General features: G+C 42.0%; 1 protein-coding gene across 2 annotated transcripts in view; it reads left to right on the top strand.

The window, feature by feature from the left end:
* Window positions 1-12409, top strand: part of abcc4 (ATP binding cassette subfamily C member 4 (PEL blood group)) — a 43622-nt gene that overhangs the window by 552 nt on the left and 30661 nt on the right. For both annotated transcript variants that reach the window (XR_014568936.1, XM_083759626.1), the window contains exons 2-5: window positions 822-932; window positions 2641-2761; window positions 4298-4522; window positions 4984-5073. Coding sequence is in view for 1 of the 2 variants with exons in the window: in XM_083759626.1 (XP_083615752.1) it covers window positions 822-932; window positions 2641-2761; window positions 4298-4522; window positions 4984-5073 (547 nt within the window). In the remaining variant the exon portion in view is untranslated. The remainder of the gene's footprint in view (window positions 1-821; window positions 933-2640; window positions 2762-4297; window positions 4523-4983; window positions 5074-12409) is intronic.

Below are 12409 nucleotides of genomic sequence, written 5' to 3' on the forward strand. Positions count from 1 at the left end.
AAAAAGCTGGTTGATCAGACTTTAGTCTGGCTACTCAAAACTGGGCAGAAGCCAAACACTGCTTATTAAGAAATCATACTGTCAAATTGTGTCAATAGAAAAAATCGTATTAATTGCACAGATGCCTTTCTTTTTGTGTATAAAATATTGCATGGTTGCCCCCCCAATGTAGTATCGCGGGGGGGGGGGGGGGGGGGGGGATACTACATTGGATGTTGATAGATAGTATGCATGTTGATAGATAGTATGCATGACCAAATACCTTTATCGATATTGTGACAATAATATTGTATTGTCATATCTTTTGTAATGTTTTTTTCTTTTCCTGGGTTTAAGCATAAGTCCTATTTCACGCTTAAAATCTACAACCATAATAATTATGCTAAATCACAGATGAAGATATATCTAGTCTCATCACAACATCAATATAATATTGATTGATATAGGGTATTCTTTTTCTGTACCTGTGTTTCATGTGCGGACTACTGACATAACAACTGAATTAACCCGCAGGATCAATATAGGTGTATAATCCATCTATATTGCCCATAAATCTACCCACAGAATATGCACACACGCGAGCGCACAATGAACTTGAACTTGTTTAAAACAAGGCAGGAGGGCTGCACTGCACAATCCATGGCGATCATGTTGACTAAATCAACCTGGTACACTCATTTTAGATTTAGAGTTTTGTTGCAGTACTCTGTCCATTTGGTGTCTGCTGCCCCTTCTCTAACGGTCTCTCTCTTTCTTTGTGTTCCCTTATGTACTTCCTGTATCTGTCCCCCCTTCCCTTCCTGTGGTATTATTATTATTAGCTGGCTCAACCCGTTGTTCCATATCGGCTCCAAGCGGAGGTTGGAGGAGGATGACATGTATGAGGTGCTACAAGAGGATGGCTCTGAGAGGTTGGGACAGGAGCTACAGAGGTAATTGAACTATGGCAGCTTTGTCACTCACATTGGATTATATCTGTGACGCTACGCCACTTCTCAACAAGTGGGTTGGGATGTGAAAGTTGTGCACAAATTGCTGTGATAGGGTTGTAGACAAATTGTTGAGGGACACTAGCCCCTCCTATGCGTAGCTTTGTGGGTCTGTGTGAACACAAACATTGGCTTGTGATTGGCTGATCATTTGATTGGCTGAGCAAAGTACATTAAAGTGAGGGCAGAAAAGTGAAGATGCCAAAAGTGATTGGCCTGGAATGACTTTTGTGATGATTTTATTGGATGATCACAGAATGTGATGTATGATGATAAGATCACCCCTCACTTCACTCAAGTGTGATTTTGTTACTTTATACACAAGTTCTGTATTCATGGTCAACAGAAACACCAGTGATTCCTGTTGGGAACCAATGGATAAGGGATGGGTGTATCTTACTGTTAAGTATGCCTGGTTTGCCTGATGGGTGGTGATCCACGTGAACTGAAGCTATATTACTGTTTATTTCATTGGCTACGTTTACATGAGCAGTTAAATCCCCTTTTCATTCCGAATAGAATTTCAATCCTATTAAACGTTGTTATGTAAACACCTACAAAAATTTACATCCGAATGAAAACGCTCGATGCGATCTAAAAACCATTCCGATGTCACTGGCCGGATTACTCCGATGTTCAATGCGATTGAAAGAAAATTGGACTCATGTATACACTAATTCGGATGTAAGTTCATTCTGGTCTTTCTGAGCATGCTCCAAGGCGCTCATATCCAAGGCGTGCCGAGGAGTTTGCACATAGAGCGCGTTATTTCGTTCCTTTTTTCAGATCCGAAATCCACAAAAAAACGTGGAGCAGCAGCAGATGACGATAACCCTGATCTGTGTGTGTGTGTGTGTGTGTGTGTGTGTGTGTGTGTGTTCAACGGTCTCTCTCTCTCTCTCTCTCTCTCTCTCTCTCTCTCTCTCTCTCAAAAATAACGAGCGACCCGATACAATAATAATCAGTGTAGTACTGTCACCTCATAGACACATGAAAACTGGAAAAATTGTGGCACTCCATCTTTAACTGTTGATGTTCCACTTTCAATTATTTCCACTCTGCTGATAATAGTTTCATGGAGGATCTGGCTAACATGTCAAAGCAAGACATTATGACTTGCTGCTTGTTCCACGGTCATCGTTAGTATCATTGGCATCACTTATTGGAGGTTTCTACACTATGGTCAGTGATGGTGGAGCTTATTGGGGGCTGAATGAGCCATTAAACCCTAACCTTACTATTAACAATAAATTACGTACCAGACATTCTTAAGTTACACTGAAAATAATTCTCTTCCGCTAGAAACTATGTGACAAATAGAAATATGCCAGATAAGTGGTGGCCATGCCATAACTAACTGAACTGCTCCCAAGTCGCCTCTCCTCTTCTATACAAAGCAACTTATTTTTTACTTTATATAATTCGTCAATGTAGCAATTAAGTTTGCTTACCGGTAATATTTTCCACTTTCACTTTAGATGACCTTTGTGAGAGTCAACCACCAAATAGGACCACAAGCAGCCAAGCAAACATATTTCAGTGAGAGAAAAGGAACAGAGAAATTCAAACTGGATGGAGGGGAACTTTAATATTAGTTAAAATAGGCACTTCTTTGTAGAGCAAAGTGACATGACACCTTTCTCCCCTACAGGTACTGGGATTATGAGGTTCAGAAAGCTGCCAAAGAGCTGAGGACACCTAAACTCACCAAAGTTATCATTCAGTGCTACTGGAAGTCCTATGCAACGTTGGGTGTCTTTACGCTGATTGAGGTCTGTGACTATGTTGTTAATCCAAAATATATCCATAACACAGAATTGTTGCAATTTCAATCATTAAACGTCCCTTCTCTAGTAGTGTGATGCAAAAGTCCTAACCTACAGTATACATCAATTTGCATACCATCAGACAAGAAGTTGTAGGGTATTTTTTGCTGCACTATATTATTGATGTCTTTACATCAGAATTATAGGATTTACGTACATGTAAGACAATGTCACAGAAAACTTCCATAAGACACTGTATTCTACTTTCATTCTATCTAACAACCCTAGCCTGTGACACTATAAATATAGAGTTATGAACAGTCAGGCTATTATTGCTGTGTGCCACTGCCACGTGAAACCCTGCAGATCAAGCTGACTGCACTTTAGCCTAATCTTACTGTGTTTTCCCTACTTGAGGCACAATGGAACAAAGTCGTCCGTAATACTGCTTCATTGGCCATTGTTTTGCTACCCTTCAGTAATGGTACTCTGAAGAAATTAGCCACACTCCATATTTATCAAGTAAACATTCCTCACACAACACACTTCAGTTCATAATCATCTCCCCCTTGCTGATTTAATTAGTTTCTTCAGATGAAATGCAAGTACACATTTCAGGTCACTTTTTTCCCTATACAATGTTAAACGATATGTAGTGAAAATAGGCGATTCACAATGTGTTGTATTGCAACGTGTTGTGAGCTTGCACTTTTCACCTACTGTATAGTGCAATGCCCAAAATAGGGATGCCAGGTTGCCTATTTAATAAACAATTTGTTCTTTATTTTAATTATTTGTTTTCTTTCTTACTTACAAATTGCAATCATTTTCTCTGCCAGCGAAGATTTATGCTCATCTGTTACTACTATACTACTGTGTACTTACTTAATCCATGGAGGCAGGCCGAACGGTTTGCGGAGCGGTCTTGATATCGGAAGGTCGCTAGTTCGTATCCCCGGAGCGGCACGTTAAAATTACCACCGCTGAAGTGCCCTTGAGCACCATGAAATGTTCTATGAGCAGGGCCTGGCTGTAAACAAGTTCTTGAGTTACCCTGGGTAAACATGGTAACTTTGCTTTAGACCTGAGGCCGTTTCTAAAAAAATGTCTTCTAAATCCTAAAAGTTTTCTGAAAAACCTATGTTTCTATGTCAGTGGTGCTCAAACTATTTCATGTCAAGGACCCCCGGAATTATATGTAATTGGCTGCCGACCCTCATCTGAATATATGTTGTTTCAGGGACCCCCAAAAGCAAAGATTTTAGTTAAAACGTTCCATCTGAAAGAATATACAGTATATTCAAAGATTTGCGCCACATTTCTACAATTTTTCAAAAATAGCAGATCTACAAGCTCGTGGCTCGTAGCTTGTAGATCTGCTATTTTTCAGCATAGTATAACATAATGCTTAAAACACAAAAAAGGGGTTCCCGTCCTGAATGGGTTAAACAAATAACTGGAAACGAGCAAGAGTTCATGCTCAAAAGGTCATAATCTTCTCAGTTTTTCTCACGGGTCTCTGCTATCTCTTGCAACAACCAGGAGGTCATTAAGGTGATCCAGCCAGTGTTCTTGGGGAAAATTATCCAGTATTTTGAGAAGTACGACCCAGAGGACATGGGGAGCCTGTATGAGGCATATGGATATGCTGCTGGCTTGTGTCTGTCCACCTTGTTCCTGGCTGTGCTCCACCACCTCTACTTCTTCCATGTCCAGAGAGCAGGCATGAAGCTCCGAGTGGCCATGTGTCACATGATCTTCAGAAAGGTCAGCAAGCATACCGTTAAGATAGTGGTGGAAAGTAACTTAAGTACAATTTTGAGGTATTTGTACTTTACCTAAGTATTTTCAATTTCCAATACTTTTACTTCTACTCCACTGCATCTCAGAGGCAAATATTGTACTTTTACTCCACTACAATTATTTGGAAAATGTAGTTACTAGTTACTTTGTAGATTTTAATTATTGTTACAGAATATACATTAACCACTTCAGCCCTATATACATTTCTTAAACATTTGAAAACTTGAATGGCACAGTACTTTTGTACTAATACTCAAGTGCAATTTGAATTACTTGTAACAGAGTATTTCTATATTGCAGAATTGATACTTTTACTTAAGTAAAAAATGTGAGTACTTTTTTCACCACTGATTAGATCTACAATGTAATCAAGCCGCGCACCTTTGCTTCAGGAAATGTAATGTGTGACACCTGTGTGCCTTCAGGCCCTGTGCCTCAGCAGTGCTGCGATGGGGAAAACCACCACGGGTCAGATTGTCAACCTCCTCTCCAACGACGTGAACAAGTTCGATGAGGTACGGTATGCCACACAGCTTCTCTTGACTTCATTTTCCCATGGCGTCGCACAAATAAGTAGGGTTTGAGATGGAATCTGCAAGTTGGATTATAAAATATCTTTAGATGAAAGGTCATGGGGTCACTCAAATGAAAAAGGTTTGTTCATCCTCCAAAGACCATGAATGCAAAGTCCAGCCCATACATTGACACGAAGGTAGACAGGAACGCCCACAAACGTCACATCCGGTTTTAGCCTGGGGTAAAGAAAATGGTATTCCCCATTCCCCATTATAATAGCGTATGATGGCTTGGATCACTTTCAGAGCGATTTGTTGGATCATAGAAATATTGACAACCAAGAAAAATCCATCAGAAGGACATCTGGAACGCAATCGTTCAGTCGCCCTCAGAAAGTTGACTTATAAGTATACGAGACAATTTAGCCATGGTTCACATGGCGCAGGTCTGTCATGGCGGAACTTCAACCTGTTTTATGCACTTTTCCCATTTAGAACGTTAACATCTACATACATGTTCAGATTTGAAATATAAAGTGCTCGCCCCAGAGCCACGGGTGTGTAGAAGTACCCGTATCTTCCGCATTGTTCAATCAAAAGCATTTAAATCCGATCGGTGGCCATTTTATCAGAGTTATAATGCACCAACCGATAGGGTTGCATAGTTGAAAGCGCATGGCCAAAAACTGTTTCAACTTGGATTTTTATTGAACAATACGGAAGATACCTGTCCTAGCAGAATTGTAACATCCATGTGGGAGTTCTTTTGACTTTTTGAGACCTCAGATGCCTTGGAAATGGAATCAGAACTACCCTGAAGCCAAATCTGAGCCTATGTTGATGTAAATGTGTTGTCCATAATTATAGCATTACCGAACACCTCAGGACAGGTGTGATGTCTTCACGCTGTCCCGAGTTCAAACCCGGTTCACACAAACAGGCCCACCCTAGCTGGAGGTTAAAATCTCAGAGCTCAGCTGGCTCTGTGCCAGTTTCTCCACTTTATAGTCTTGAGTTACGTTTTAATCAGTGGATACGACACCTGCGGTGAAGCCTCCACAGCTCTCATAGGCATGCTGTTCCCCTGGCAATGAGCTGTTAAGCACACCTTGCATAAAGGTCATGTGCTTGGATTGCTCCAGTGTCTCACTGTCTCCCCAACTCAGGAAAAGTCATTGTTGAATGGGCTCAGCTTTTAGATTACCATGCACAAGAATGTTCAATCCCCTTCCTGGCTGGAGTATGTGCTATCACCTGTCATTGTTTGCAGTATTCTTTAGTCCTGTAATTATGTTGGATCAATGTTTTGTACTTTAGTGGCCTGTTTACACTTTTTAAATGCCTTTGCAGATAGAAAGAGGATAATTCAAGCATTTCATACAGCTGCAATGTTGGTGACACCACCCCCATATTATGTGGGGAAGCCTGACAAAACTGTACCTGAGAGGCTGAGACTAAAAGTAATTTCTGTTTTATAACCATTTAACTAGTATCTATCCTACTGTGTATCATCATCTCAATGGGTATTTGACCAGACTTTACACATGAAATGTGTTTTCTTGTAAATTATGATTGATGTTAATTAATTGATTGATTGATACTTGACGATAAAGTAGCGTATACCACCACTGCTTCCAGTGATTGGTTGGAGAAGACTACTGTCAAAACACCTGTTTGGTGTTCTCACTGTTCTGGCTGTTCACCCACACACACTGTGTCCAGCCTACTGAAAGTTATGTTGTTGTGAAGTTTAAGTTCTGTTAAGGTATTTGTTCACACAGTCAGGTGAGTCTAATTTAAGTTAACCTGGTTATGTTTAGGGCCACGGAAGCCAGGTTTTTGTGTTCGTCCTGTTTTGGCAGATTAGGTTAGATCAGGAAAGAATTATGGTTCGTAAAGAACGGGATGACACTGAAATGTGAATACTACGTCTGTCTGCCGTCTCCCCTCTATTAGCATAAGGGTAACCCTTTCAAATGGCAAATTAAATGTGAAACATATCATTGAGACAGTTCTTGTAGGATTATTTTAAAAGTAGGCTAACTACAGTTGAATTTGTGTGAAACAGTGTCTTAGATCTCAACAACATCATCCTTGAGTTCTGCAACCTGGCCCTGCTAGGCAACAAGCTGCCTGACATGTGGTCTCTCTCCAACATAACCCCGGTGCCTAAATCTGGAGACCTCTCGAAGCCAGACAACTACAGAGGCATCAGCCTGACCTGTATTGCTGCAAAGGTCTACAACCGGATGATACTAAACCGGATTCTGCATGCCATCGACCCTCACCTGAGGGAAACCCAAAACGGCTTTCGAGAGGAGAGAACCACACTAGCCTAGATCCTGGCCCTGAGGAGACTAATCGAAGAGGTGACGGCCGTACTGTGTTTTATTGATTTCAAAAAGGCTTTTGACTCAATACACATAGGCACCATGATGAAGATCCTGAAGGCCTACGGTGTCCCTCCCAACTTGCTCCGGGGAATAGAGACCATGTACGCAGGAACAAGGGCCAAGGTGGTGACCCCAGATGGCGACAGTGAGGAGTTTGACATCCTGGCTGGGGTAATGCAAGGAGACACCCTAGCCCCCTTCCTCTTTGTCATCGTCCTGAACTACGCGCTCAGGAAGGCCATCAGTGGACGAGAGCAGGATCTTGGCCTCACTCTTACACCAAGGAGGTCAAGAAGACACCCTGCAGTAGTCCTGACAGACTAGACTACGCGGATGACATCAGCCTGCTCTCCAACCACATGGAGCAAGCACAGGAGCTCTTGAGCAGAGTGGAGTCTGAGTGTGCCAAGGTTGGCCTTCGGCTGAATGCCAAGAAAACTGAGGTGATCACCTAAGGCAGGGATTTTCAACAGGTGGTCCGTGGACCACTGCTGGTCCGTGAAGGTATTGCATGTGGTCCTTGACCATGCATTTTAGTATTGTAGCAAAGCGAAGATTTTGTATTTTCTTCCACGGAACAATGCACTACTTTTGGCGGACATGGAAGTGCATAAATGTTATCAGTTACTGGGAAGTCTGAGGTTAAGACATTCCAGTTCTCAAGAAGGGTGCAGTCTACCAGCTTACCTGATTGAGTCATTATTAGGAAATGTGCCCATTTGTCTGCTCAAGTGTAACCATGGGATAGGAATAGATCAGTGGTTCTCAAAAGATATATCTTTTGGCTCTGGACCACTCGTATATTTCAGTTAAATAATGCCTTGGCTTGATACAATTTGTTGCACATACATAGTATCGTGTGATGAATGAAATCATGCCCTTAACAGTCATGATTTCATTTAAATATTTTTATTAGCTATCGATTCAAATATTTTCTTACATTTGATGGACTTTTGAAATACTGTATTTATAAATATTTTAATACATCTAACAAAGACATTTTATTTATATTTTAAAACATTTCCCATGGACCACCTGCAGGCCTATTATGCCATGGACCACTAGTAGTCCGTGGACCATCTGTTAAACAGTGGTATGCAGTGGTGGAAAAAGTACTCAATTGTTTTACTTTAGTAAAAGTACCAATACTGCAATTTAGAACTACTCCTTTACAAGTAAAAGTACGGAATTGAAAATGTACTTGAGTAAAAGTGCAAAAGTATCGGCATCAAAATGTACTTAAAGTACTAAAAGTAAAAGTACTCATATTGCAGAATGTCCCACTTCACAAGTTCAAAATGTGTACAAAGTCTATTGAAAATAGCCGATCTACAAGCTCACAATGCGTCGCATTGCGACGCATTGTGAGCTTGTAGATCGGCTATTTTCAAATGGCCAAAATGTATTGGGTTGAAGTGGTTAATTTATGTTTTCTAATCAAAATTAAAATCGCCAAAGTAACTAAAGTAACTAAAGTTTTCAAATAATTGTAGTGGAGTAAAAGTACAAATGTTGGCTCTGAGATGTAGTGGAGTAGAAGTAAAAGTACTGGAAATTGGAAATACTCAAGTAAAGCACAAATACCTCAAAATTGTACTTAAGTACAGTACTTAAGTAAAAGTACTTAGTTACTTTCCACCACTGGTGGTATGGATATATTGCATAGCATTAGCAATTGTTATGAAAGGGCTAAGCTTAGCCCATATACCCTCCCAACAACAGTGGTCCCTAGCTTGATTCTTAGTCAGGGTGGTGGTCCCTGGTTCAGTTTCAGTTGAAAAACCCTGACCTAAGGTATAACATCCAAACGGAACATCCACCTCTCACAACAACAGGAGGCACTGCTCTGAGAGAGAGGGCGAAATCTCAGAACGACGTTCGATCTAGGTTGCGACTGAATCATTTTAAGTCGGGGCTTTTTTTTTACGTCGCAGCGTGTTTTGAATTATACGTCGCAGCGTTAAGAATCCGTCGTGGCGTGAGGACTCGTCGCGGCACTCGTCGGGGCTATATCTACCCGTTTGCGACGTAATAGGTTGTCTTTGGTATTTGGTGGTATTGAAAGGCATGCCTTTCCGCGCGCATCGTGCCCGGCGATCGGCGCACGCGCCCGGGCCTGGCACCACCGCGTGCGCCTCGCCGGCCCGGTTCCGTGGAGCTCTCCGCCGTCTCCAGGCGAGCCTGCGTTCCCGAGCTCTCACCTCTTTTGCGCACCGAAAAGAGCAGATCTACCCCCGCACGTGTGTGTGTGTGTGTGTGTGTGTGTGTGTATTAGAGACCTGCAAGCCCGTCGGGTACCGACGGGGCAAACGGGCCGGGCCCGGGCCGACTTTGTCACTGCCCAACGGGCCCAGGGCCGGGCGGGCTCACGCGCCGTTATATACATTTTCAGATGTGAATTTCACCCAGACTGGACTTGCTTCAGCAGCGCGGCAGCATGCTCCATAGTGACGTGACAATAACCCCTCCGCAGTGTCCGCACACACACAAGCCACAAGGCAAGCACACTCAAATCTGGTCAAAACTATAAAGACTTTGAAACAACGTGTTTTACATTCTATCTCTCTCGCTCCGCGCCTATAAACTCTCGTCCTCTCTCTCTTTCTCCTAATTATTGTGCAGCGCAGCTGCACACACACACACACACACACACACACACACACACCGAGTACTAAGTAAGTAGCCTACGTATATGCTACGGCTCTAAAAACATTCAATACTGCGGGAGCAATATTACCACACTAAACAAAGTTGGATTTGTACATTGCAGAAACTGCAGAATGCAGATACATAACGTAAGTGTTCTTATTATTGTCCGTCTACTCTGGGTTTTATAATGCAGCGTGAGTCCGCGATAGCCGATCTGCAAGCTCACAACGTGTTGCACTGATTGACAGTGCACGTGCAGCAGCTACTGTATGAAATGATATTTAAGTAGGCTACTTTTTAGTGTGATGTCTGTGTGTTATTGACTTCTTGTTCCTTAATGTGGGTTTATCAGAGCGATATAGTGCAGCTGTGAGTGAGTAGCTGCTGCTGCTGCGTCCGTGCACCAATAGAGCGAGTTAAATGTGTGTGTTAAATGTGGTCATTTAAATGTAGGCCTATTATATATACACGCACCATACAAGCACCTATATTATATAATATGTGTTATCGCATACAAATGGGCAATCAACATATAGCAGCACCCCCCACCAGCAGATGTATATAAACATGGAACTGGCTATGATATTAAAATGGACTGAGCTGTGATTGTGCCGTACTGCGCCGGCCGGTGGCCACTGGCCTATTATGCCTATAAAAGCATATCATGCCTGTTGGTGAAATATAAACATCTAAAATGGTTCAGTAATAATTAGCATAAGTTATTATTAACGAAAAACATCTAATACTATTTTAAATTGGTCTAGTAAAGTTAGTAACTAATCAGAAGCAGAAACCATTTTGTTTCAAACAACTGAACTAGACCAATAAAATAGTAGGCTAGTATTTATGTTTTTCGTTAATAATAATACATGCTAATTATTATTGAACGGTAAGTACGCTGGTATGTATGCTATGGTACACTATAAGCTTGTATATCTGTTTATTTTAAGCATGCGCCGCTGCATTCTGTCAGAATCTCGTGTGTGTGTGTGTGTGTGTGTGTATGTGCACACATGTGTCACACATGATGTGTGCTATATATGTTATAGCTCTAGAGACGCAGAGACAGAGACATATTTATTTAAAATCATCCTGGCACGTAGGCCTATAGACAACAGCGTCAACTCCGCGGGTGCGCAAGAGCCGAAGCACCCGCTGGCAAAATAATAAGCCAATAATAATAAGTTGCGGGGCGGGTGCCTTAAAATATATAGGCTACTCTAAGGTGGGCACCCACTGTCGTTATAGGAACCTTCTGCCCTTGCCTATAGACCGATTCCGTACCGGTTTCATGGTCGCAGCCTACGTATTTCCTGTAGGCGGACTCGACATAGCTGCGGGAGTAAAACCCTCACCAGGCGCATCTCTTCCACTACAGTGAACGGCAGAGTGACTGATGTTAGTTTGCCTCAAACTTTACTCCTTTACCTGCTTTTTTACTAACACTAACATTACAAAGATGCCCAGAACATCGAGATGAACCTGTGTAGTTTATGGCTGCTCCAACAGTAGTGGCAACATAAAAAAAAACAAAAAACGGAATGTCTAATATCCACCGCTGTGGCGGAGACCAGAGCCATTGAGTAATGGTTGAGACAAAGCAGTGAAAGATACATAACGCAAGTCTTACCCAATACCAAATCTTTCTGTTTATTAACACAAGGCTGCTGTACTTTATACCTCATACTTTAAATGCTTAGTATGAGGTATAAAATACAGCAGCCTTGTGTTCATAAAACAGAAAGATTGGGTATTGGGAAATTACGTATCTTTCAGGACCCTTCACTGCTTTGTCTCAACCATTACTCAATGGCTCTGGTCTCCGCCACCGAGGTGGATATTAGACATTCCGTTTTTTTTTTTTTTTTTTATGTTGCCACTACTGTTGGAGCAGCCATAAACTACACAGGTTCATCTCGATGTTCTGGGCATTTTTGTAATGTTAGTGTTAGTAAAAAAGCAGGTAAAGGAGTAAAGTTTGAGGCAAACTAAAATCAGTCACTCTGCCGTTCACTGTAGTGGAAGAGGTGCGCCTGGTGAGGGTTTTACTCCCGCAGCTATGTCGAGTCCGCCTACAGGAAATACGTAGGCTGCGACCATGAAACCGGTACGGAATCGGTCTATAGAGCCAATGAACGGAGCGCATTTCTCTCTCTCTCTCTCTCTCTCTCCATCTGCCGTGCACATGCAAAGAGCGCAGGTATCCAACAGGCCTATAGTCCATTTATCGACGATCCAGCAGCACAGTAGCATACAGTAGGCCTATTAATCATCATCAATGAACATGTGTCAGC

This window comes from Protomyctophum parallelum (assembly GCF_964188405.1).
Source record: "Protomyctophum parallelum genome assembly, chromosome: 2".
In the NCBI taxonomy this organism is placed as follows: domain Eukaryota; kingdom Metazoa; phylum Chordata; class Actinopteri; order Myctophiformes; family Myctophidae; genus Protomyctophum; species Protomyctophum parallelum.